The following is a 26919-nucleotide window of genomic DNA, read 5'->3' on the forward strand; positions in this document are numbered from 1 at the left end:
ACTTAAAAACTATTTTAGACTTCAGATCTAGATGGATCAACTTTAACATTTTGGTGTAATTTATTTCTGACACTTACTTTTATATTTTTCTCTATTTTTCATTCTAAACTAATAACAACAATAAAAGAAGAATGAAAGGGAAAAATAAAATCAAAACCGAATAAATATAATCCAAATTCACTAAATTAAATCGTAAGAATCTCTTCTATATTTATTACTATCCTTTTCCTTCTTCTTTTTTTTATATGTTTTTCATTTTTCCTTCTTAATTCTCCACATGCTCGTTTTTCAGAAAAATGTCAAATTCTTTTATGTGAAAGTGCTACCGTTATAAATGTACTCGAGATAAAATAGAATAAATTTCTTACGCATATGCATACAATAGAATAACTTATTTCAGCAAAATATATATACTATCAAATTAAAAGGCCTAAGTGTAAATAAAATGATTTTAGTTGTTCAAAGAGTGATAGTTTTTCGAAAAAAGAATTAATGTAAATTAAGGGGTAGAAATAAGCTGAGTTTACCGCCTTTCATTTCTACAACTCCACATTTTGTCTTCCTTCCTGCTATTTTCTTTGTTGACTCCTATCTTTGCATATTTAGAAAATAATTAAGAAAAGCAAAGATAGGAAATCGGATATCTTAAAGATAAAATTCTTCTTCAGCTTTTGTACATAAATTACTGCAAAAGAATACAACATATTAGGAATTTCCTTTGTAACTTTTTTGTGATTACAACATTACATCAAGAGCCTCAAGAACTGCCTTGTCTCTTCCGCCTTTCAACAATTTTTTACTCCTGCAGTTGATTTTTCGCAAGATAACGAAGCTCCTTGAGGTCTTCATCCTAAAAACGGACAAAAAAAAGAAAAAAAGAATTGGTACATGATATTAATTTCGATAAAGGGTAGAAGAAATCGAAACATATTTAATTTCATAGACTTTTGCTGGAGTAGTGAAACGAAAAAAATACAAACAATGTAAAATCGGCAAAAGCACAAAAATTTAACTGACAGATCAATAATAAAACAAATCAAACTAATATAAAACAAAACAACAATGTAAAAAAATCTAACAAAGAAAATAAATACTTAATAGTACTCCCTCAAATCGTTGGAAGAACAAAAGAATATAATACTACTCCATCATGCAATAATTTAATAGGATGAACAAACTGGAACCGGAAGATTGCTGCAATCTTCTTCTATCCAACTTAAATAGTAGACAGATTCTTATGCTCTATTCATTAAAAATTAAAAAAAACGTTACAAATGATCACTTTATTAGAGAAAGCAAAAGAAAATAAACGGCTGATATGACTTAATTAGGGGAAAATGGTAGATTGGACCTTATTAATGCAATTAAAATATGTGGACATTAAATACAGTAAATGTATGAAAACAATAAAAAAGGAAAAAAACCAGAGAAAACAGAATTTGGGGGACGTGGAGGTGTAATTAAGAGATTGTGGGATGTGATTTTTGGGAAGAAATTAAATGAGACTAACTGAGAAGAGAATCACTCTCTAATAGGAAGAAAAAAACAGCTGTGTATAGAAGGAAGGAAGAACTTAAGGAAAAGTAATTAATTGTAGTAATAATGAGGGGAGAGATGAATAAGGTATTTTTCATAGTTTTAGACCAAAAGAAGGGAAAAAATCTCAAAAAACTAAGAAAAAAGATAAATACTAATCCTGGCCTAAGAAAGGTGCACGTCACTCTCTTATTGCCCAGCTTTATTATATATATAGATTTTATACCAGTACTAATTAATAACTCAAACCAAACATGGTACTAATTTAACCCAAAAATTTAATACCAGCATATCCTACCTTATACCCTCTATCAAACGACCCCTAATATTACCGAAGCCCGTCCTTTCAATGAATTTCTGACTTCCTGGAAACTGTTGAGCCACTGATGTTGATTCTTTTTATTGCACTTTATTTCCAGTAACTTTTTGGAATGTGATGAGGCATACAGAGAGAAATCAAGGCTCAATTAATATTGCATTTTCTAATCCTGATTGATAGCATGAACTTTTATAAGGAGTATAGCCGCTGGTTATACTCATTTGTTCATATTTCCTTATTTTGAGAGTTTAAATGTGAACCAATTGTAAATAGAGGGAGTCCCTCTATGGATTCCTTTTTGTGAGCTTATATGATATTGGACGTTGGGTATATCCACTCCCTGTAAATGGTTTATGATTGATATTAATACAAGCCGTCTGTTGGATTTTAAGAAAATAAGAATGGAGATCTACTTTTAACTAGGAGAGATAATTCTAGTTAAAGTTAATGGGAAAAAGGTCGCACCAAGGGTGTGACCTAGTGGTCAATGAAGTGGGCTGAGAACCATAAGGTCTCAGGTTCAAATCCCAGACAAAAATCACTAGACGATTTCTTCCTATATGTCCTAGTCTTGGTGGACAGAGTTACATGGTATTTATTGCTAGTGGGAGGTGGCAGGTAGTTATCAATCAAAAAAAAAAAAAAAGGGAAAAGGGTCAAATTTTCCCTAGGAGGGGGAGCGAGAAGTGGTGGTGGAGTAGTAGTCCTCAAGTTCTATTTTTGAGAATGGATAGATTGTGATGGTGGTGATAGATTTAGAGGAATGAGAGATGGTGACTTGAAAATTGTTGATCGGATCTGGACTATTTCGCAAAGTCAAGGAGCAGATCTGAACCTTTTTCCTTACAAAAGATTAAATTATATCCACGCTTGAAAGGAATATGAAATCCAACATGGAGGGATATAACCAAATTTTTTGATTCCGAAGTCCAACCCAAATTAGCCCTGACCTCATGATCATCAAAGTCTAACGATACAAATATTTTGGTTAGAAAAAGTAGTAGTACATAATTACATTAAAGTTTGAATTCCATGATTTGTAGCATGGATCTAGTTCTAGCGGCCTCTGTGATGCAAAATAGAAACAAACCAAGTATATAGAGTAACTTACTGATATATCATGATACTTACACATTGGCAGTATTTGGCAAATACCAGCCAGATAAATTAGCTGCTTCCTCCAGTGCTGCCCCCCATTTCTGCACCTTGTCATCCTTGAAACAGCCTTCATGATTGCTAAATGCTTCTCTATAGCTGGTTTTTTGTTTCCTCACTGTTGATGGATCTACATTGTAGAAGACTGGCAGTATTTGGCAAATACCAGCCTTCATGCTGAATTAGCATAGTTTTTGGAGAATAAAATCAAAGCTAGGCGAGACTCTTCAACTGCTCTCACAAGGACTAGTGAAACGGACTTGCCTCTCTCTAATTTCTCATCATCTTTGAAGGTATGAATACCCTTTTGTTGCAGAGCAGTGTACAGATGGTCAACAATTTGTTGCAGAGCAGTGTACAGATGGTCAACAAAAGTTCTGCGTACATCTTCGCCTCTAAAACTCAAGAAAACGTCGTAACTCCATCGATTATTTTCTGGGGATGGCAGCAATGAGCTTTCCTGATTCATTTTTGTGGCTGAAAAACTAAATGATCAAACAAAAACTTGGCTATAATTGTGTTAATTCACCTGCAAGACAATGCTAGAGGACTCTGAATAATATGTAGACCTAGCAGCAACTTGTAATTTTTTATACAGACTGAAGACTTAGCATATGATAACGAATACTAGTGATAAAGAAGGTGACGCCATTATTATCATTATACACAGACAAATGCGTAATACAAAACTCAACATCTGAATTGAAAGGGCTAAAATTGACTTTAGAGCAACTGTTCTTCCAAGTGTTTGGTGAAAGTTGAGAAAGTCTGTGATGACCCAATAAAAAAAGTATATGTCATCGTCAAAACCATCAACAAATGAATCTGATAAGCAACTTCGCATGAATATATATTTTAAGCTTCCATTGATGGATACCTACTCTCTAATATTTTAAGCATCTATTGATAAGGATTTGCAGTACTATTTAATTTTGATATCACTAAGTCTGTAGTTGATAGATACCTTCTCTGTGACATGATTTTCTTAACAAAATGAAATTAGCGGACTAATAAAATGGTGTCATCAACAATATAGATAAATGAATAAATATCTCATCTATAGAATAGGACATGGTGGAAACGATTAAAAAGAGCACAATTTTCAGTTAAGACTATCAGCCTTGCATCTTGCTCGTCTTCTCCAGGTGGAGAAACTACACAGCTATGTGAGAAAGACAGCAGAGCTTGCAACCCAATTTTTTATATAATCCTGCCAGCAGATATAGACCATATAAGTACTGTATTTTTGGGGTTGCTATTCTTCTATTTGTCTCCGGATGCACTGCTTGAGTAGCACAAAATGACTTAAATTTTTTAACCTGTTTGTTTTTCATAAAGTGAATGGCACTTCAACTTGATTTTGGAAACACATAAGCTCAGAAATAACACTTTCAGAAAACTAAAATCACGTATTTATTCCTCATTTGTGTTAGCTATTTTCAGAATTATCTAGTTAATATTTTTCTTTAAGATGAGGTAAAAAAATTATTGACAATTGTGGAAATTTCGTGTATAAGCCGTATACCAAAAGAAGAGAACCTACACCAAAATATGGTTCTCAACAAAAGAGATCCAATCCTCTATACAAAGGGGGACCTCAAACGTATACCAAAACAAAACTAGAGACAAAAAACTACTTTGCATTTTTACAAAATCTAGTTCCACCCCTTCAAAAGCCTTTAAAATCAGCGACTTGGTGGGCTTTCACAGCCTAAGAAAGCTTTTGCTATTGATTCTTTTCCTCATGATATACTATTCTGGATCATTGATATCATTCTCGTACACAAGACGCACCCCCAAACCTTTGATCACTGTATTCTCATTAGAGGCACCAAATTCAAACTGAATCCAGTTATTAGGACTGTAAACTATATGCTCGAACGCCCACCAAAACGAATCAAACGACACATAGCCTAGAAAAGTGTGGCCTAAATCCAGATGATTTTCACTTCCCATTAAGCCGAAAGAACTGCTAATGTCGCTCAACGAACCATCATGGCTTGTGAACCTACACCGCATCACAGGTCCGTGGAGCGTTTTTAGGTAATTAGCACTACTTAAAATAAAAGGAGTTATCATATCAAAACCAGCACAAATAGCAAACCCCATGAATTTGTTTGTGTACCAATGTTTGGGCAGGGCCACTGAGATTGAAGTCCCCAAGTTCTTGTACGTAAACCACTCTGGGATCTCCACACCAGGGGTGTAAATACTAAATCTGCCACCCATCATGGATAGTTCCTGCACCATGCAAGGAATGTTATTTGCAGCTATTCACAGTGGCAAGATTCATATATGTGAACTTTGAGTGTACATGCATATATCATATATGTATGTTTATAAATTTATAGCCCCTCTAGTTACATAAAAGAATTCATTTTTGAGTTCCCACATCGGTTGTGAGATGGTATTTGGTCTTCTTATATAGTCTTGAGCTTGCATTTTGATACAACCTTAGGAGAATCACACCCCAAAAGCTAGCTATTGAGGTGGCAGAGCCCAAGGGTATATAAGGCCCACATCAGCTCCCCATTTAGCTCCCCATTTAACTGATGTGGGACTCAAGTCCCATTCCTTGCCATAATATCATAACAAACCACCATGTTCCGCATCCGTCGTCCTCCACGGTTGTGCGCTAGACATTACTAGCCCCGGGCTAACACTACCATACCGGCATCATCATTGGCACAACTGGCACGAAGGGCGGTGGGTGGCACTGATACCATTGATACAATCTTAGGAGAACCACACCCCAAAAGCTAGCTATTGAGGCGGGAGAGCCTAAGGCTATATAAGCCCCACATCAGCTCCCCATTTAACCGATGTGGGACTCAAGTCCCATTCCTTGCAATATTACCATACCACTTTTGGAGTTGAGTGGCCCAAGGTCCATTTCTTCATCATCTCGATTTTTTTCATGTCGGTAGAGTTGTGGCTTGGGAAAGTGTTTTCTTTTTTTAAATTAAAGCCATCCACCCATGCTTTCTCCTCCTGTGGTGCTGGGGTTTTGGCCTTGACCCCAACCTTGTTTATTAATAACCAAAAAAGTTAGTACAATAGCGAATCAAGTATTGGAATAGTTACAACTTACCTTGAGCATGTGCTTCCACAGCGAATCAAGTATGGAGGCATGACGTTTATCTTTTAGAAGTTGATGACATTTTCTGAGTGAAACCGTATGCAGCATTGGATATTTGATTAATTGATCAATGCTCTTCAAAGATGTGCATTCATCAGCATATAGCTTTTCTATACTTGGAGGAAGTTCTGGAAAACTCTCAAGCCTCCTACAACCAGCCAACGCAAGGACTTTAAGTCGCGTGAGACGACTGATACTTGTAGCTGGAATACTGGGAAAATTGTTGCCACCGAGATTCAATTCCACCAAAGATGGTAAAAACCCAAGATTACATAAAATGCCTCCGTTTGAAATGTTGCAGTCACTAAGATCCAGCTTGGTCAATGAACACAGACCCGATAAATTATGAAAATTTACACCCATAAACTTCTCGTGATGGCACTTTTCTTGAAGCCAAGGGAAGCTTGAACTAGTTACTTGTAAACCCAAAGCATTACATCCACGGAGAGATAAGTGCTTAAGGTTCTTTAGCAGAGAAACAGAGGAAGGAATTGTTCGGATGGCTGTGTCAGTGCAGTGGAGCTCCTCTAAACCAACTAAAAGTCCCAATTCATCTGGTAATTTTTTAAGTTTTGAGCATCCGGACACATCAAGTGTTTTTAGACATTTCAACCTAATAATACTTCTTGGGAGACTCTCAAGACGCTTGCAGTAGCTAAGATTTATCACACCAACTTCTGACAGGTTCTCAATTGATGCGGGCAGTTCACTCAAAGCGGCCGCACCCAAATACAGCTCTGCTAAACGATTCATTTTCCCTTCTATTTCTGGGAACGATTTGAGTTTAATGCAGCCTGATAGGATAAAAACCTCAAGCTTTTCCAATCGAATGCTCTCTGGTAGGGTCTTTAAATTTCTGCAGTTCTTCAGATTCAGCAAGACTAGCCTTCCAAGATCTCCAACAGAAAAATTGATTTCGACCAAACTTGTGCACTCTTCAAGAACCAGCCTCTCAAGATTAGGGGTACCTGAAAAATCTGGGGTCCTTAGTAGCTTCTGTGAATGGCTAAGGTTAATGTACTTCAATTTTCCTAGAACCTTGTAGGTATTCCAAAGTTGTATGATGCGGCTATTTTTCAGTTTCAAAGCAAGAAGCTGTTCTCCCTGAAAGCTAATTGGCAGGCTTTTTGAAGGATATCCATGCCAATCAAGCCACCTCAACTCATCAGGAAGAAAATCAGGACCCTGGCAAACATATGCATTCTTAAATTTGAGAAACCTTAGTCTGGTCATATGCATGAAAGCTGTGTGACTAACATTCACTTGTTCTTCACTAGTCAAGTTCAACGATATGCCTTCGATCTTTTCAGTGCCCTAATATGCAAGAATATTAAAGGTGTACGAGAGAATAAAAGCAAAAGAATATATCAAATCACATGCGTGCAAATACTTACCAAATTTCTTTCAAGTACTCGAGAAATATCTTCGCGCTTCCACAACCTACTAGATATTCTTGGATCATCGGAAGCTTCTCGACGAACAATGTGCCAGCCCATTTCTTGTATCAATTGGTGCATTAAGATTCGACCTTCCGAGATAGTAATCAGAGATTTCTCCATGAGAACTTTTATGCCAATGCCTGACCTAAAATTAAAACTCTCGAGTATTCTCATCACTGCTTTTTTCTTCTTCCCTGTGAAGAAACACGCAATATCTAAGAATATTTTTTTCTCCATATTGTTGAGCCTAGTGAAACTTCGTTCGAGTTTCTTCAAAATTTCATTTTCCGGGATCTGTCTCAACCATTCCACTTCACTTGTCCATTCAGCCAAATCTCTTCCATACAAGAAACTACCCAGGACTTTCAGAGCCAAGGGGAGTCCAGCAGTACGCTTTATCACTAGAGCTGAAAGATCTTCAAATTCCTTAGCAGGGTGGCTCTTCTTGAAAGCATACTGTTTAAAGAGCTGTAAACTTTCATGTTCACTTAATGTTCTCATTCTGTATATCTTTTCCACCTCATGCTTAACAAGCAAGTGTTTATCTCTGGTTGTTATGATGATTCTACTTCCGAGACCAAACCATTCACGCTTCCCAGCTAAAGCATCTAACTGATCTATGTGATAAACATCATCAAGAACAAGAAGAACCTTTTTACATTGTAGTCTCTGTTTTTGCAAATTATCTCCTTCATATAAATTGTTGATTCTTAGATCTTTTACGACAAGGATCTCCGAAAGAAGTATCTCTTGCAAGCGCTCTAGGCCCTGTTTTGAAGAACGGTCTCCAACTTCATGAAGAAAACATGAACCTTCAAATTGACTCCGAATATTATCATAAATGACTCTTGCTAGAGTTGTCTTCCCCACACCGCCCATTCCCAATATCCCGAGGAAGCGAACTTCATCAGAACCAACCTGAAGCATTTTATACACTTTTTGCATGTGTGACTCCATTCCAACAAGATCTTCAGCATTTCTTGCATGTGTCTGTACACCCAATTTAGTCATTATATCTTCCACAATTTGCTTTATGACTCTAGCTTCGTGCCTGCATATCACAAAGGATGCCTTCATTTATTAAAAAAATGCTTTTCTTTCGTCCTACAAGCATAAGTACTCTCTCAGACAAATATTTGCTTAAATTTCAGTTAAGTTGGATTTCCTCTCTCTCAACTTGATCTAAATGAAGTATAATTCCAAGCCGAACAAAATGTACAACATAGTGGTTTAAAACGAGTTCTTTAATATTACTGAAACTCGTCCTCTCCATGAAGCTGTTGAGACACTAATGTTAATTCTTTATATAGCACTTTATTTCCAGTATTCCGGTAAGCCATACAGAAAGAAATCATTTAAGTAACTATTGAATTAAGAACGGAAATCAACTTTTAACGAGGGGAGATAATTCTAGTTAAAGAAAAAGGGAAAAGGGTCGAATTTTGCTCTTGAACTTTGTGAAATGGTCCAGATTTTGCTTATGTTAAAAGTTGTGGTTAGATGTACCCTTGTCACTACCAAAATAGGCTATATTTGCTCTTACTGACTAAAGGCGGAAGCTTTCCAACACGTGTGCCTTTTTACTGATCTCCAATAAAAGAATGTCATTTAACTAAACTAACATTTTTAATAGATTGCAAAGCCAAGTCTCCCTAGTGTAGTGGCCCCAGGTGATGCATAATAGATACGAACCAAGAATTATGGCGATGAGATTGGTTCGATGATACTTACGCATTGGCAGTATTTGGCAAATCCCAGCCGGATAAATTAGCAGCTTCCTCCAGTGCTGCTCTCCATTTTTTCACCTTGTCCTCCTGGAAAAAAGCTTCATGATTTCTAAATGCTTCTCCATAGCTGGACTTTTGTTTCCTCACTGTTGATGCCTCTACATCGTAGAACACCGGAAGCACAATCTTCTGTTTGCTCACTGTTGATGCCTCTACATCGTAGAACGCCGGAAGCACAATTTGTCCTTTTTCTTGTTTGTTGTATTCCATGATCTTCAGCAATTCATCTAGACACCATGTTGAATGAGCATAGTTTTTGGAGAATACAATCAAAGCTATTCTTGACTCTTCGATTGCTCTAACAAGGTCAGGTGAAATGGACTTGCCTCTCTCTAGTTTCTCATCATCTTTGAAGGTATGAATACCCTTTTGTTGCAATGCAACGTAGAGATGGTCAACAAATGTTTTGCGTACATCTTCACCTCTAAAACTCAAGAAAACATCATAACTCCACCGAAATGTATGAGCAGAGGAACAATAAGAGGTCATTTTTTTTGTGAGCTCAGAAAGTAAGCTAAAAAACTATTCTTTCTTTAAACAAGAAGCTGAAGAAGAGGAAAGGAAGTGGGCTAGCTAGGGGCTGTATTTCACTATTATAAGTATATATGCACGATAGCCATAAAGCTGAATATATTAATTGAAAGTGCATACGAGTTATTGTAGAAAGCCATCTTCCAGGAAATTAACTACAAAACTGAGAAAGTCAAGTCAATTACAAATGGTTATTAAAAGCAAGCTGCACGAATTTTCACATGACAACAACCCTTTGAGTATATCAATTTTCTAACGAATTTTCACATGACAACAAGCTCATTTCACACATCAACATCCAATTTTTACCGGCCAAAAATGCTAAAAATTAGCGGCGGGGGGGAGGGAAACCTTAACTGAAAGGCGGATTGACCCATCTAGTGTTCCCAGTTAGTGGACATTTAGGGATGTTAGCTCTGTCTGTTCTTGGTGCTTCTATAATCTTGATTCACTCAAAAAGGCTTTTCAGACAAACTGACAAAAACACTAGTCTTTTTATCTTTGACTGACTGTAAGTTCAAAATAGTCCCTTAATAAGTATGCATTAAACAGTTTTACTCCTTTAAGTTTGTCGAAAATTAAGAATTTTAATCTCCATCAAATATAATGTTCTTTTTTTTTATTTGGCACCTCAACTAAGTATTATTCCTGTTGAAACCCTGAATTCGTCCTCGAGTGTGTCTATCAAAGCCCTTAAATCTGATTAATGAAGGTGGAGTAATATTTTAGACATAGGGAAAGCTATTTTTTAGGTCATGGATGTGTCGATTTCTGCTAGTTCTGCTCTTCTACTGCCAGCTTAATTAAGAGCTACTCTTTTCTCCCTCTCAATTGCTGCTAATCTAGCCAAAAGATGACATAATTAAATTAGAATATATATTAGCATATTGCTACATTAAAGATAAAATACTATGTAAGTCGAATTGTGTTTGATAGACACACCTGAGCACGACTTCAAGAACTCAATAGGAACAACACCTAGTTGAGATGCAAAAAAGAAAAAGGCAAGTTTAGGGGGCGGATATGCATTAAGCCAATATCTAATAAATATTATCGGTTAGATTGATGGCAACTATGGAAAAAGGAAGAAAATTAGCGACAACTCGTAATTAGAGGTACAATTTTTGTAATTTATGTTATTTCTGGTTAATTTCTAGAGGCTCAACTTTTTTAACGAGTAATTTCTGCTAGTATTTTTTTTATATTTTTTAGTCTTAGTGCAGTTTTTTATGTTGCATATTTTAGGATTTTGATGAGACTGTCTTCTGTTTATGGTTAAATCTTTTTCTTTCTACTAGTTCTATCAAATTTAACTAACATTATATTTAAGTAAATAATTGACGGAGACTAAAAGTCTTAACTTTGAACAAACTTAAAGTACCAAAACAATTCAATCCATACTAAGGGGGCTATTTTAAATCTATCCTAAAAATTAAGGGATCATTTTATCACTTTCTCTATTTAGAACCTTAAAAAAGAAGCAAAACAAAGCTGAAAATTTCAGCAAAGAAAAAAGACCCACTTTTGGCTTCCAAACACAGGTGCAATATGAAAATCAAAAACGTCATCTTGGTCTTCTTGGCTAACTGAGTGTGGCTCTCCAGGTTATCTTCATCACTCTTAAATTTTAATTTTGTTACATATTTTTAAGGATAATTCTATGCAGTGCAGACTCTATTTATAGTATCTTTTTGGAGTAAGGATTTTGTGACCTATCAATAATTCAATTGTACTGCAATACTTAAAATCTTCCTTGTGATAGAATCTTACTTTAGGGGTTGAAATTTCTAACTTACGAAAGAAAAGACTGAAGATTTTAGTATCATGTCAAGGAATTAATACAATCTAGTTAATTTGGGTTTTCAAAAGATGCACAATTTAGAGTTTGGTTATGAACGATGTACTCTGAGTTCAGGTCTTGGGATCTTGATAGTGATTTTTTCCAATGATTTGCTTAAAAGAATGACACGGACGAATAAGGAAATCGTGTCACATAAAATGGAACAAAGAAACCCGCAAGGGTGGCTCAGTTGGTTGAGCATGGAGGTTTCATAATGGAGGTCTCAGGTTCGAAACCCCTGCCTACGATAGCAGGGATTTGTCTTCTGGGTCGAGCTCGTCGCACAGGGCTTGCTTAGTGCGGGTTATCTCTCTTGTGTGGTTTGCGAGCTATTGCACAGGAGCTAGACCTGTGTGCACCCGAAGGGTAGCAGCTGCGGGTTCTCATGTCATCAAAAAACAAAAAACAAAAAATGGAACAAAGAAATGGGTTCTTCAAGACTCCTATATAACCATTATATTGGGTCATTGTGAGAGCCTGTTATACATGGATCATTCCGTATTGGCTTTTCTGAGGAATTTGGTGGATTTTTTTGTTACTATGGTTAATAATGCAATTTTACTAACAATAAAGACAGTTTACACATAAACCTCCCTTTTACAGGAACTTACTCATAAAATACACGGAAGTGGACTAATGCCTGACAAGGTCCCTAAAGTATGTTACTTCCTCCAAAAGGTTCTCTTGAAGTGAATCTCTCTACTCGCTCATGCTTAAACAATATCTTCCAAGTACACAAGACGCATCCCCCAAGCTTTGTTCTCGAATTTCCTTAGTCCCGTTGAATATGCCACAATTTCGATCCAGTCGTTGGGACGGTAATCCTCGTGATTGTAAGCTGTCAGAAAATGACGAGATGGTACACAGGCAAGGAGAGTGTGATCTGAATTCCGAATAGTAGTATCACCTCCTTTTATGCCAACAACGCTACGTGTACTGCCTTCCTTACCATCAAATGTTTTGAATTTAAGCATAACCGAAAATCCCTGTGATGGTTGTAGGTAACCATCATATAGAGCGCACCATTCCATACCTTCAAAAACAATACAAAAAGCAAATCCCCAGAAGCTCTCTGTGTACCAATTATTGGGAAGGGTCAGAGTAACATTGTCCCCCAACTTCTTATTTGTAAACCACTTGGGAATCTCCGATCCAGGGATACAAATACTGATATCATTACGTAGCACGTTTAGTCCCTGCTACATAAAAGGAGTACATTGTTATTTTCCAGCCATTGAACACATTCTTGAGGGAAATGTGAGTACATGGGTATATATAACCCCTTAAGAGTCGTTTGGTTGCTGGTTAGGAAAGGAGTTATTCATGTAATAAAACTAGCATAGCTAATACTATGTTAGGTAGCTTTTTAGTTGCTATATATAGAATTCAACACTCCAAGTATGGTTTTTGGTTATCATTTAACAATCCCACATAAATAAAACATGTGTAAGTTATGAGTCAATTTATGTATAATTTTATACAGGATAGAAGATGGAATAACTAATATATGTATTAGTAATGCATGAATAACTAAACCCTGCATAATTGATCCTGCATAACTAATCCCAACATAACTAATCTCTACATTACTAATACCTGCAAAACTCTAACCAACAAACAAACGACCCCTTAATTCTTTGGATGTATACAAATACATGATAATTAAAGGGCCATGGTTGTTGGTTAGGAAGTTAATTATTCATGTATTTAAATTAGCATAATTAGTACCATGTTTGGTTGCATTTTAGTTGTTATGTATAAAATTCAACGCACCAACTACGGTGTCTGGTTACCAATTTACAACCCGCATAACTAAACATCTTTAAGTTATGAGTCAATTTATATATAATTTTGTGCAGGGCAGAAGATGGAATAACCAATACATGAATATCTAAATCCTTCATAACTAAACTCAGCATAACAAATCCTGCATAACTAATCTCTACATTACTAATACTTGCATAACTTTAACTAAACCAGCAACCAAACGGCCTCTAAGTATTTCCTCCGTTCTATTTAATGTGGCATCACTTCCTTTTTAGCTCGTGCCAAATGAAAAAGAATGACATTTTTTAATTTGGAAACTATTAAAAACCCAATATATAGGTATACACACACACACACACACACACACACACACACACATATATATATATATATTCCTGTACTTCATAATTTTAGAGATGCATGTACGAGGACATCGTAAAGAGTTACTATTATTTACCTTCAGCATGTTACTCCATAGTGCATCAACCAAGGAAGCATCATGAAATTGATGACATTCGCTAAGTGAAAGTCGGCGCAGTGTTGGGTATTTTGCTAATTGATTGATACTCTTCAAAGATGTACATTCATCCGCATGCACCTCTTCTATAGCTCGAGGAAGCTCTGGGAAATGCTCAAGCTTACTACAACCAACCAACTGAAGGACCTTTAGTCGAGTGAGTCCACTGATGCTTGCGGCTGAGATATTGGTAAAAGTGTTACCACCAAGATTCAATTCCATCAAAGATGGTAAGAATCCAAGATTACATAGGATGCCTCCGTCTGAAATGATGCAGCCACCTATATCCAGCATTGTCAATGAACAAAGACCCGATAAATTAGAGAAAGCTAGACCCATATCGTTCTGAAATGCCAAAGCATTACATCGACGTAGAGTTAAGTGCTTAAGGTTCTTTAGATGGGAAATGGTGGACGGCATCATTTCGATGGGTGTGTCATCACAATGGAGCCCCTCCAAACCTACTAAAAACCCCAAATTATCTGGTAAATTTTTGAGTTTTGAGCACTTGGACACATTAAGTGTTTTAAGACATTTCAACCTAACAATACTCTTTGGAAGACTCTCAAGATGCTTGCATGAGCTTAGATTTATCACATTAACTCTTGATAGTTTCTCAACTGATGCGGGTACTTCACTCAACGCAGTCGCTTCCAAATATAGTTCCGATAAACGATTCATTTCCTCTTCTATTTCTGGGAATACTTTTAGCTTTGAGCAGCCTGATAGAATAAGAACCTCAAGATTTTCCAATACAATACTCTTTGGTAGGATCTTTAAATTGATGCAATTCTTCAAATTGAGCAACAATAGCTTTTTCAGATCTCCAACAGAAAAATTGATTTCTACCAAACTTGTGCACTCTTCAAGAATCAACCTTTCAAGATTAGGGGTACCCGAAAAATCTGGAGTCCTTATTAGCTTATGTGAATGGCTAAGGTTAATGTACTTCAGCTCTCCCATAACCTGTCATACGGAAAAAAAAAAAGAATCAAGAAAGCCTTAAATTAGTACTAATTTGAACAAATATAAACCAATCTATCAGAAAAGCAAAGAGTAAGTTAATATAAACCTTGGAGCCTTTCCAAAGTTGTATGATGCGGCTATTTTTCAACTTCAAACTAACAAGTCGTTCTCCCTGAAAGTTAATTGGCAGACTTTTTGAAGCATATCCGTGCCAAGAAAGCCAGTTCAACTCACCAGGAAGAATATCAGGACCCTGAGAAACATATGCATTCTTGATTTTGAGAAACCTCAGTCTGGTCATCTGCATGAAGGCCGTGACACTAACATTCACTTCTTTGACGTTAGTGAATTTCAATGACATCCCTTTGATCTTATCTGTGCCCTAATTAGCAAGCATAAAGTTGGAGCAAAAAGGAGAAAAAGTAAGGCAATTGATACGTATAAAGCTGCAGGCCATAATATTGCTTGCACTAATTAATTAGGTAGGAAACAATGCATATTTTTGCAAATACTTACCAAATTTCTTTCAAGTGCTTGAGAAATATCTGTGTACATCTTAGTCAAGTTCAGAGATATGCCTTCAATCTTTTCCGTGCCCTAATTAGCAGCAATGAAGGTGGACATATAAATGATATATATAAAGCTACAACATATATTAACAATAGGAAGTCATAGTTTACATACCATATTTCTTGCAAGTACGTGAGAAATATCTTCGGACATCCATAACCTGCTATATTCTCTTGGATAATCAAAAGCTTCTCGACGAACAATGTGCCAGCCCATTTCTTGTATCAATTGGTGCATAAAAATCCTACCTTCTGAAATAGTAATTAAAGATTTCTCCATGAGAACTTTCACACCAATAACTGGGATAAAATTAAAACTCTTAAGTATTCTAGTCACTGAATCTTTCTTTTTCCCCGTAAAGAAGCACGCAATGTCTAAGAATATCTTTTGCTCGTTACTGTTGAGTCCAGTGAAACTTGGTTCGAGTTTCCTCAAAATTTCATCTTCCGGGATTTGTTTCAATCGTTCCACTTCACTTGTCCATTCTGCCAAATCTCTTCCATACAAGAAACTGCCTAGGACTTTCAGAGCCAAGGGGAGTCCAGCAGTATACTTTATCACTTGAGCTGATAGATCCTCAAATTTCTTGGTAGGATGGTTCTTCTTGAAAGCATACTGTTTAAAGAGTTGTAAACTTTCATCTTCATGTAATGTTCTCATTTTGTACATCTTTTCTACATCATGCTTAACAAGCAAGTGTTTGTCTTTAGTTGTTATGATGATTCTACTTCCGGGACCAAACCATTCACGCTTTCCAGCTAAAACATCTAAATGATCTATGTGGTTAACATCATCAAGAACAAGAAGAACCTTTTTGTACCGCAGCCTATGTTTTTGCATGTTAACTCCGTCAAATAAATTGTTGATCCTTAGGTCTTTTATGACAAGGATCTCAGAAAGAAGTATCTCTTGCAATCGCTCTAGGCCTTGTTTTGCTGAACGGTCTCTAACCTCATGAAGAAAACATGCACCCTCAAATTGACCTGAATTATTATCATAGATAAGTCTCGCTAGAGTTGTCTTTCCCACTCCGCTCATTCCCCATATTCCAACGAAGCGAACTCCACCAGACCCAACGCCAAGCATTTTATACACTTTCTGCATTTGTGACTCCATTCCAACAAGATTTTTAGCATTGCTTGCATGTCTCTGACCACCCAATTCAGCCATGATATCTTCCACAATTTGTTCTATGAATCTTGCTTCATGCCTGAACACCACAAAGAATGTCTTAAAATTCTGTTTAGTGGCATAGTAAAATCTTCATTTATCTAAAATATTTTTGTCTTTAATATAGTTGTTTAAAAACAGTTCTCAAATATTACGAGAACTCATCCTTTTAATGAACTTCTGATTTCCTGGAAGCTGTTAAGACGGTACTGATGCTAGTTCTTTATGTAGTATGATTTATTTTCTGTAATTTTTCCACCACCGGACAGAGCCATAGCCAAGATCATGGCAACATATAGAGGGATAACTGCTATCAAGACAACATAAAGATCATGCCAACTTATCATTCTTTTGACACAAATTTAACAGAACAGTTTTGTTTTGGCTTTAGACAAATCAATAATGATGATTTGGGGGGAAATAGGAAAGGGAAAAATGAGAAGAAGAAGAAGAAGGCTGTTATTTTACTGTACTATACTGACTAAAGGGACATATGTGTAGTGCTGACTCTCTGTTCTGTTTCTGCTGCAAATCAGAGGGCTAAAAAGGGCTGGGACAGTGTGTTTTTGGTCATGAAAGAAGAATTAGAGCTGACTCTCTGTTCTGTTTCTGCTGCAAATCAGAGGGCTAAAAAGGGCTGGGACAGTGTGTTTTTGGTCATGAAAGAAGAATTAGATAAATGGAGAGAGTGAAGTTACATGAGACTTATATATAGGCAAGAGTGAGTGTGGAGAACCAACAAGAGTTCGGGTATTCCCCTAGGGGAAAGGCCATCCTTTTCCACTACTTCATTGATTTGTTTGGAAACTTCATCTTAGTGATTCTCTCCTCTAGGACCAATTGCTTCAACTAAGCTTTCTGCTACTTTATCTTCCTCTTGGTTCATAGGTTGTTAGTTGTTATTACAAGGTTTTTCCAGTAGCACATTCCACAGCTAATGTCCCCAACAGGGGCGGAGCCAGGATTTTCAGCAAGGGTGTTCATATTTTAGGACGGGGGATGTGTGAGGGAAAAAAAAAACAACGCATGAAAAACACAATGCCTCTAATGCAGAAATAAAAAAATTGTGCCACAGCTGGGATTCGAACTCGCGTCCTGAGCAAGAGTTTGCACACCCTTAGCCGCTGGACTATCCTTTGTTGCTATATCAAGGTTGTTCATTACTAGTATATATCCACAAAGTTCTATATTTGACATAGGCATCCGACAATTTTTTCCGACGAAGGGTGTTCATATGAACACCCTTGAGTAGCTGTGGCTCCGCCACTGGTCCCCAACTGAGTAAATGTGTTGATCCAAATTTTGGCTCTTTTGATCTTTGACTATTTTCTTCTTTTCATGCTTTTTTGTCTATCAGTTTGTTTCCTAGAATCCTTGAGATCCTCTTTCTTCTTTTCCAACACCTCCTCCTTGTCAAATTCATGCTTGTCACTGTCATATCTCCTTCTCAGTAGAATTCTCAGCACTGTTTTTATCTGCTTGATCAAAGTTGCCAACTGTTGTATTTTGATTTCTAGTTTCAGTATCTTTATTATCAGCGGAATTCATCCTTTCCAGAATGTTCTAATTTTTGCAGGGTTTGCTATATTTTAGGTACTTCAAAATTCACCTTTTGAACAAATCCTTGTAAAGGAGAGTTTTCATCTTCTAGGCCACAATCCATAGTCTCGGGGATGGGTTTAAGTAAATGGATATACCTTGACATACTTGATGAGTCCTATTCTTTGTTGCTGAATCAAGCTCCAACGATTGCCAACTGTGCTTAGGATTTGCCTTAGATAGTACTCCCTCCGTCCCATTTTTATGTGGAGGTGTTACTGTTTACTACAGTTTTCTCAAACTTTTTTTAATTATTTTAAATCATTAGCTATGTAGACTTGTACTATTTTTTATTTAGTTTTCAAACATGTAAATGTTATTTTAAAATATTTAAAAAATGTATTTGTAAATCCATAGTCAAAATTAAGTGTGTTGACCCTTGTACTCCGAACCCCGTCACATAAATTGGACGGAGGGAGTATCTCATGTATGTAGATGAAAAGGTAGTTTCGGAAGGAGAAACTGAACCGGAGCTACAGGAACATCCTCCTCCTCCAACCATTTCTGAAATCACATTTAATTTGTAATCCTTTGATCTAGTCACCCTTATGAACATCTGTGTGTAGTTCTCCTTGCCGTCACAACTTGCTGTTCATGGCCAATTTGCAGTTGAACTCTGTGGAACAGCTAATGTGTTAGCATATGTCGATTGTGGGAATTTCGACAGTGGTCTGACAGCTTCATCAGGTAGAGTGTGATCAATATGCGCAGAAGATAGAAGAGAGGGATATATTTCCATTACGGAGAAACGGACCAAGAATTTAGTGGTTATTATAATGGATTATAAAACCAAATCTCCCTAGTGCAGTGGCCCTTGTGATGCAAAATAGAAACAAACCAAGAATGTAGAGAGTAATTGAAGAATTATGACGATGAGATTGGTTTCATGATACTTACGCATTGGCGGTAGTTGGCAAATCCCAGCCCGGTATACTAGCTGCTTCCTCCAGTGCTTTGCTCCACTTTTGCACCTTGTTATCCTTGAAACGGCCTTCATGATTGCTAAATGCTTCTCCATAGCTGGTTTTTTGTTTCATCACTGTTAATGCATCTACATCATAGAAGACCGGAAGCACAATTTGCCCTTTCACATTCTTGCATTCCATGATCTTCACTACTTCATCTAAACACCATGTTGAATTAGCATAGTTTTTGGAGAATATGATCAAAGCTATGCGTGACTCTTCGATTGCTCTGATAAGATCTGGTCCAATGGACTTGCCTTTCTCTAATTTCTCATCGTCTTTGAAGGTGTAAATACCCTTTTGTTGCAGAGCAACATAGAGATGGTCAACAAATGTTTTGCGTACATCTTCACCTCTAAAACTCAAGAAAACATCGTAACTACACCGAAAAGTATGATCAGGGGAGGCAGAGGAAGGATAAGATCTCTTCTGCATCATTTATGTTGGCTATATATGGCTGTTGCTTCAAACAAGAAGCTGGAGAAGAGGAAAGCTACTTAATGCGAGCTACTCTATTACATTAATGCTAATTTATGACTACACTTAGTTGCAGAAGTGTCTTCGCAATTACTATAATTATATATATGCACGACAAAAGGGGTGTCATAATACTCAATATAGTAATTGAAATTATTGTACATAGTCATCTTCCATCAAAAAAAAAAAAAAAAAGCAGCTGAGGAAGTCCGTCAACGCAACCAGACAGAAATGCTTTTTTCTAAAGCAAGTAGCATGAATTAGAACATGACGACAACTCTTTGAGTGCATTAATTTTTTCTGACTACTTTATTCGGCAGACGACAGGGCAACCCATGAAAGTCTTTTTTTTTTTTTCATAAAATATTCTCTTATACTTAATCATATATATATATATAAAAAGCAGGCCAAAGGCCCGCTGTGACATGCCTCGTTGTTGAAATCTATTTATCCTTTTTGTCAATTTTTTGCCTTTTTAAGTTTTAAAAATGATTTAAAAAAAGTGTTATAAAGAAAATTGGAACAGTCATGCCCTTTCGGAAAGTCACGCCCTTGCAACCTGAATTTTTATTAGGTAATTAAATTAACCTACAGTGATAGAAAATGAAAACATTCCAATTCCCAAAAAAAAAAAAAAAAACTACAACGACAATCTCCGTACTGCGTGGCTTCGCTGCCCTGATATCTTGGAGGCTGTTTGTTTTGTTGCTAACGCCGACATCTCTCCGCGCAAACGCTTCGCTCGCGGTCTTGATTGGTAGACCACCATTTCTGCATATAGAGACTAGATGAGGCGATAGTTACAATAGACAAGGCGTCGTCGAAATCTAAAGCCTATGATTTTGTAACTTTCAAGCATGTTTATTCTATGAATCTTTCTTCCGAATGGAACCACTAGATTTGTAGATGCTGGGGTTTCTTGAGCATGAAGCAGAGCAAGGATAGGAGGCATCAACAACTACAACAGTTGCCATGATTTTGGTACTTCTACAATTTTCACTTAATCGTGGTTAGAATACTTAATTCCTTCTCTTTCTCCCAAATTTCTGTACTTCCAATAATACTTTGGAATACAATTTTTCGTCATTCTGACGGTCAATTGACCTGAAAAGTGTGTTGTTTTACTTTTTTTTTTTTACTCCTGCAGAGTTATTTTACTTTTTTTTAATATCATCTGATAGCTAATTTTAAAAGAGAGTGTCATCTCTGCAGGAGTAAGCATTATGGGAGATAACTTACAAATTTTTTAAAAGATTTTTTTAAGTCCGGGGAAACCCGCATCCGTTACCTTTCGGGTACGCATAAAAAGATTTTATTCGGCAAATATTTTGTACGGGTACGTATAAAAAGATTTTATTTGGCAAATATTGTCGTACAATTCTTTAGTTTTAATTATTATCATAGATTGGAGTTTACTTTTTGCCGTTCTTATCTTTGAATGTAAATGTAGGAATATGTATAAAATAGTAGAAAAGAACAATAACTCACTAATAACAAACTAATCCACAGAGAGAGAAGAGTTTTTAAGGAAAGAGATAACATACAACTAAAATTGTGTTATTACATAAATATCTGGAACCTAACATAGGGAAGGAATTAATTTTTATCATGCTTAGAACTTTATCTTAGTTAATTAAATGTCAGTAAATAATTTTAAACTATGACATGTCTCGCTTGGTAAGAGGCGATTCCCTCTGGGGAATGTAAAGGAGCCAGAGGTTCCGCGTTCGACCCCCCGTAGCGCTGCAGCGTGATGAGGGTTGGGGCGAAGGCCTTGGGCGGACGGGCTGTACCCTGGCAGAGACAATACCTGAGTATGTAGGACCCAGAGGGGATTCCTCACAAAAAAAGATGTTATATCCCGTATTTTTTTTTCGTCAGATTATTTGTAAGCTGAGGTGGGGCCCACACATCGAGATTTTTTTTGGACATCTGAAAAGTCATATGAATCACATATGTGAAGTTAAACACAACTCAAGAAGGACCCTTGGGCCAAATCAAAGTGGAAGTCCTCCAAACGAATATTTTTAAGAAAACGTTTTCGGGTGATTTGACTTCTAGGGGCAAAAACGGTATTATAAGTTTGGAATTTGGAAAATACCAAGAAATAGAAGTTGTAGATAATTGAATTAGCTTTCCAACCATAGGTCGTGGGTTCCCAGGTGACATCGGTACAAGGAGATATGGACGTTTTAAGGTCGAAAGGTCAGTGGGCTAGGCCCAACTCGGGATTAACCGAGTTGGCCCAAAAAAAATGAAGAGAAAAATCAGGCCCAATAGGGGACATCCGGCCATGGTCCATAAAAAGGACCCAAGCCCAAGTGAATTATCCATGTGATAATTAAATAAAAGGGACCATTTAATTGTCTTGAAACATATAGAAGTTTCAAGACAAATTGAGAAAGAGTGAACAAAAGAAACAAGAGCAAAAGAACTAAAGGCCATACGGCCATGGAGAAAAAAATTGACCCTTTGAAATTTTATCCCAAAAATTATTTTCTTGTGGTATTTCTACTAATTCAAGGGTCCTTTACAACTTGGTGTAATTATTTTGGAAGAAAGAACACTTGTTTCTTCAAGTTGACAACTTGGTCAAGTGAAAAAGATTGTAGAAAAAGGTAAGAATTAATCTCTTTTTATTATGTTATGAAGGTTGGTTTATGTTGTAGTATGTAGAAATGAGTAGAATTTATGGAAATATGGAAGTTTACAAAGTGGGTGTGCATATATGTAAGTGGACATATATGTATATTGTTGTATAAATAATATGAGTTGAATTTTATGTTGTATTCTAGTTGTGGTTATGGTGAAATTTATATTGGAAATGGAAGAAAATGGTTCAAGTTGGCATGGAAAATTATTGGGAATAGTTATAGGAAATTATATGATTTTAATGAAGTTTTTATGTAATTATAGAAGTGGAGCTTTAAATGTGAATTATTATGTTAGTTGGTGAATTTGAAAGGATAATAGTCCATATTGGCATGAAAGATTGGTTGTTAAGTGGTTATGAGAAGTTTTGTGATTTTATGGTAGATTTATGTAATTATGAAAATGAAATTATTAAGGTGCAAATTATGATTATGGTTGATGAAATTGGAAGATGGAAATATGTTATGAATATGTAGATTGAAGATTAGAAGTTTTGGATGGATTATGGTTTTGGTGGAAAGTTTGTATATTTTGTATATCTTGTGAATATTTGGTAGAAATGATACGAAATGCTTCCGAATTATATTGTAATGATCGTGATTAGTAATGAATGTAAAAACATTGAGATTGGTTTTGGAAATGTGAAGTTGGAATGAAAGCTATTGCATTATGTTGGAAAGAAGACTAGTTGTGTTATATTGTGTTTTGTAGTCATGGTTGTTGTCATTGTGTTGATAGTTTGGCCGGGTTGAATTCCCGGATTGTTGTTGATAAAAAAATTGGCTAAGTTGAATTTTGGGGATGGTGTATTTATAGGGGAGATGCTGCCCAAATTTTTGTAGACAAGTATTGGTTAAGATTGAAATCTTAAAGCCTTACAATTAACATTTGGTAATTGTGACCAAATTGTAGATTTTGGCGAACTTGAAACTTGATTTTGGAGACGTGTATGAATCGGAAAAGGTATGTAAGGCTTCACCCTTCCTTCTATGGCATGTCTTAAACATAATAAGTTGGATACGAGCCTCGGGGACAACTCTATTCTCCGAAATCCGCACCCAAAGTTTCCCCTTTTTCATTCAGTAGAATTGAATTAAATATTGTATGAAATGTTGAAAAATTGCCTAAACATCTAGAACTTGCACAAATAGGACCCGACTACCTTAAAACCCACACAAGTGACGTCATGAAATATAATGTACGTAAATTTGGTACGCCGCCTCATTTGACCCGAGGTAGGCCCATTGTTCCCGGATTTTCCCTATTGCTCCGTTTGACTTATTTTGGAGTAGAATCCAAAGGAAACTTTTGATCCTCGTTCCGATTATCAAACGATAAGTACTGTACCATTCTAATGGAAATATGTATATGTATATAAAATATGTATATGTATATAAGATATGTAAAAGTATATAAGACATGTATATGTATATAAGATATATATATATATATGTTTATAAAATATGTACATGATATACGTATATGTATACGATGAAAGATCCAGAGCGCTATAGACGCTGATATATGTACGTGATACACGTATATGTATATGATAAAAGATCCAGAGCGCTATAGTCGCTGATATACGTACATGATACCAGTATATGTATATGATAAAAGATTCAGAGCGCTATAGACGCTGATATATGTACATAATGTATGCATATGTATACGGGGAAGATGGGAATAAGGGCAGAGCGTTATACACGCATATCCACCTGATCAGTTGGCATTACATGACATGATATCGTCCCGGACGCGGGATGCCCGGACGCGGGATGTGTATTTATGGCTAAATGGATCGGCTGCCGACGCCTCGGCAATATGACATGTTCTATTTTTATATATATATGAACAAGAAAAGATTTTCAACGGAAAGCTAAGCTATGATATGATATGCTATGATACGCTATGCCATGATATGATACGCTACGACAAGCTATGCTATGATATGATAAGTTATGCTATGATATGACAAGTTACGCTATGGCATGATACACTATGACACACTATACTATGACATTGACATGATATAACACGACACGACATGACATGCTGTAGTAAGACATGACATGCTGTAGTAAGACATGACATTACACGATATAATATGCCATGATAAGACACGATAGGATACGACCTGATATGCCACGATAGGATACGATAGGGCACGATAGGACACGATACGACAAGATACGACATAATATAAGTTCTATTTTCTACGTTCATGGAGGGGAAACGTTTTTAAAAGGGAAAGACAAGTCATGCATGATAGCCGCCCAAGAAGGGGCCTTCCTATGTACAGGTTACTTTCTTGCCTCGTTATATGTCCTGTGACTCCATGATATTATTAATCGCACTCTATGTTACTTCTTGCATTGTCTTCCATGCCTTACATACTCGGTACACTATTCGTACTGACGTCCCTTCTTGTGGACGCTGCGTTTCATGCCGCGCAGGTCAGCAGACAGGTGGACTTAATCCTTAGGAGCTCTACCAGCGGTACTCTACAGTGCTCCAGTTGTTCCGGAGCCTCACTTCCGCGGTACTATTTTGTGTATGTATATTCGGGCACGGCAGTACCCGGCCCTTTCTATGTATAAGTGTACTATGTCTAGAGGCTCGTAGACAGATACGTACAGTCAGTCAGGTACAGATATATGTATAGTGTTTTGGCATGTTAATATTGTTGTACAAGGTAATAACGGAGTTTATTAGTTTATGTTCAAGGAAAAAAAAAATGGCTCGGTTTACACGGCTTGCTAAGAGGTACAGGTAATACGATAGATAAGGGGTGCTCGGTACAAGTATCGGGTACTTATCACGGCCCCTAGTCGGGTCGTGACAGTCTTGGGTTCGCACTTCTGTCTCCTTTCATTTGCTACAGTTGGTAGTTACTAAATTAAGGCATATGGTGAGATCGAGATGTCTAGTTTAAGATGCTATGTTTGGATTTGCTCTAGTAGCATGTGTTTAGAAGATACCAATTAGGATCGGTTGCTACTGTGTAAATAAATTTACATAAACAGCTACCTTTTAATAGCTTCTAACAATTTATAACTACTTTTTCTATATTTACAAATCGTAGCTAGTTTTTGTTGTATTCCGTTGTATTTCGCGTTTTTGAAATACAGGGAAATACACGGAAATACAGAGTTCGCATTTTTGAAATACACTGAAATACAAAATCTGGCAGAGTCAAAATAGACTGTATTTATGGAACAAATGTTATTCTTTCATTTTAAATAGTAAGTCAAATTAAATCAACCATGTATCACGCATAACTGTTAAAGTTCCATAACAACTCACGTTTCTCTCTCCAAAATTACTCCATTTCAAACTTTTAGAAATACTTCCAAATACAGAAAAATATACACTGGAATACAATGAAATATGGTTGATTGTTTAAGAAATATAAAATTGTAGTATGCGTATATGCAATGAAATACAATGAAATATATCAGAAATTGTTTCATAAATTAAAAATATATTGAAATATACTGAAACAGTACACTGAAATATACTGAAACGTTTTATCAAACACTTGATGAGCATGAAAATCCACAACTCTCATCGGAGGTGGAGTATGCGTTTAACCACCGGTGAACCACCGCTGCCGCTGCGGAGAAGAAGTGGCAGTGTTAGAAAAATGTCAATTTTCTTGGCCATTTGAACCCAACAAGCCATTTTCATTTTTCTCAGCAGATGATAGAGAAATATGTTCAATAAGAATTTTGAGTTTTGCTTCCTTCTCTAAGCTCCAACCATGTGGCCTGAGGGCCCCGGATGACTTATTGACAGGTAGTCATAACTGACTCATAATAAGATAAGAAAAATCAAAACTATTGTTTAGGACTGGGACAACAAGAAATAGCAAAGTTGTTTAAAGCCGATTAACCGAAGATGAATAATCACCAGACCTGTGGGCATTAAAATCCAATTATAGATCCAGAAACTTTTAGAAACTTCGCAATACCAATGGAAGAAAAATTGATAAAGCAATTGGAATTGGCTGTGCCGCAGCTGAAGGCGTCAATGGAAGTAGATCTCACAGATCGAGGGCAGCATTCGGAGGGTTCAGGCAAGGGAAGTAGATCCCACAGATCTGGGGGCAGGAGAGGGAACGGAGAGAGAGAAAGAGAAGGATAAGGGAGAAATAGATTTGAGAGGTGAGAGAAAACCAATTTAAAAGAGAAACTTGTGAAATACAGGACACTAGTTATGATGTGTAATTTAAGAAAATATTTTAGTTATGAACAATAAATAAAATAAAAGGTAGTTACTATTCATAAATAAGTCTTAGAAGTAGCTATCACAAGTAAATTTCCTAAATAAAACCTTTTGCCATTTACTAGTGATTTATAGATGCTTTTTCACTGAAAATGTGTTGACCATTTATTAATTATCTACAAATTAGCACAATTTGAGATCGAAATCACATAGGAATAGTAAGTGTTCACTATAATGGAATTAGATTTCACTATAATGGAATT

The 26919-nt window shown here is 36.4% G+C and overlaps 2 protein-coding genes and 1 long non-coding RNA gene across 9 annotated transcripts; 1 reads left to right on the plus strand and 2 right to left on the minus strand.

The window, feature by feature from the left end:
* Positions 1 to 534: 534 nt before the first annotated feature.
* On the minus strand, positions 535 to 10379 carry LOC132625571 (TMV resistance protein N-like). 4 transcript variants are annotated; one of them, XM_060340170.1, is made up of 6 exons: positions 9320 to 10379; positions 7544 to 8639; positions 6102 to 7463; positions 5136 to 5251; positions 2987 to 5018; positions 535 to 850 (listed from the first exon to the last, which is right to left on the minus strand). In XM_060340170.1, the coding sequence occupies exons 1-5, from the start codon at positions 9862 to 9864 to the stop codon at positions 4763 to 4765; spliced, it is 3375 nt and encodes a 1124-aa protein (XP_060196153.1). In that variant the 5' UTR covers positions 9865 to 10379; the 3' UTR covers positions 535 to 850; positions 2987 to 4762. The 4 variants fall into 4 exon arrangements, with proteins under 4 accessions (XP_060196153.1, XP_060196152.1, XP_060196150.1 ...); XM_060340169.1 differs by having other exon boundaries at positions 537 to 850; positions 2987 to 3314; positions 3348 to 5251; positions 9320 to 10378; XM_060340167.1 differs by having other exon boundaries at positions 537 to 850; positions 2987 to 5251; positions 9320 to 10378.
* A 1019-nt stretch (positions 10380 to 11398) lies between these two features.
* Positions 11399 to 25283, plus strand: LOC132625566 (uncharacterized). Of its 3 annotated transcripts, XR_009576905.1 has the most exons (4): positions 11399 to 11510; positions 19587 to 20786; positions 23342 to 23392; positions 24886 to 25283. It is a non-coding gene; the product is annotated as an uncharacterized LOC132625566 (long non-coding RNA). The 3 variants fall into 3 exon arrangements; XR_009576904.1 differs by lacking the exon at positions 23342 to 23392 and having other exon boundaries at positions 19610 to 20786; XR_009576903.1 differs by lacking the exon at positions 23342 to 23392 and having other exon boundaries at positions 11400 to 11510.
* On the minus strand, positions 12185 to 19738 carry LOC132625565 (disease resistance protein Roq1-like). 2 transcript variants are annotated; one of them, XM_060340159.1, is made up of 7 exons: positions 19233 to 19738; positions 15681 to 16776; positions 15513 to 15593; positions 15103 to 15378; positions 14927 to 14996; positions 13971 to 14311; positions 12185 to 12942 (listed from the first exon to the last, which is right to left on the minus strand). In XM_060340159.1, the coding sequence occupies exons 1-7, from the start codon at positions 19736 to 19738 to the stop codon at positions 12460 to 12462; spliced, it is 2853 nt and encodes a 950-aa protein (XP_060196142.1). In that variant the 3' UTR covers positions 12185 to 12459. The 2 variants fall into 2 exon arrangements, with proteins under 2 accessions (XP_060196142.1, XP_060196140.1); XM_060340157.1 differs by having other exon boundaries at positions 13971 to 14996.
* Positions 25284 to 26919: the final 1636 nt, after the last annotated feature.

The sequence above is a fragment of the Lycium barbarum genome, unplaced genomic scaffold (genome assembly GCF_019175385.1).
Source record: "Lycium barbarum isolate Lr01 unplaced genomic scaffold, ASM1917538v2 unchr_scaffold_07, whole genome shotgun sequence".
Classification (NCBI taxonomy): domain Eukaryota; kingdom Viridiplantae; phylum Streptophyta; class Magnoliopsida; order Solanales; family Solanaceae; genus Lycium; species Lycium barbarum.

What these genes read in the sequence shown, in the direction of transcription:
- LOC132625565 (XM_060340157.1), bottom strand. Translation starts at nt 19,738, where the DNA reads ATGATGCAGAAGAGATCTTATCCTTCCTCTGCCTCCCCTGATCATACT. An exon ending in ACGTACTTGCAAGAAATATG is followed by an intron (nt 15,594 to 15,680) that starts GTATGTAAACTA and finishes GCTGCTAATTAG; the next exon opens with GGCACGGAAAAGATTGAAGG. An exon ending in AAGCACTTGAAAGAAATTTG is followed by an intron (nt 15,379 to 15,512) that starts GTAAGTATTTGC and finishes CTTGCTAATTAG; the next exon opens with GGCACAGATAAGATCAAAGG.
- LOC132625571 (XM_060340169.1), bottom strand. Translation starts at nt 9,864, where the DNA reads ATGACCTCTTATTGTTCCTCTGCTCATACATTTCGGTGGAGTTATGAT. An exon ending in TTGCCAAATACTGCCAATGC is followed by an intron (nt 8,640 to 9,319) that starts GTAAGTATCATC and finishes TGTGATATGCAG; the next exon opens with GCACGAAGCTAGAGTCATAA. An exon ending in GAGTACTTGAAAGAAATTTG is followed by an intron (nt 7,464 to 7,543) that starts GTAAGTATTTGC and finishes CTTGCATATTAG; the next exon opens with GGCACTGAAAAGATCGAAGG.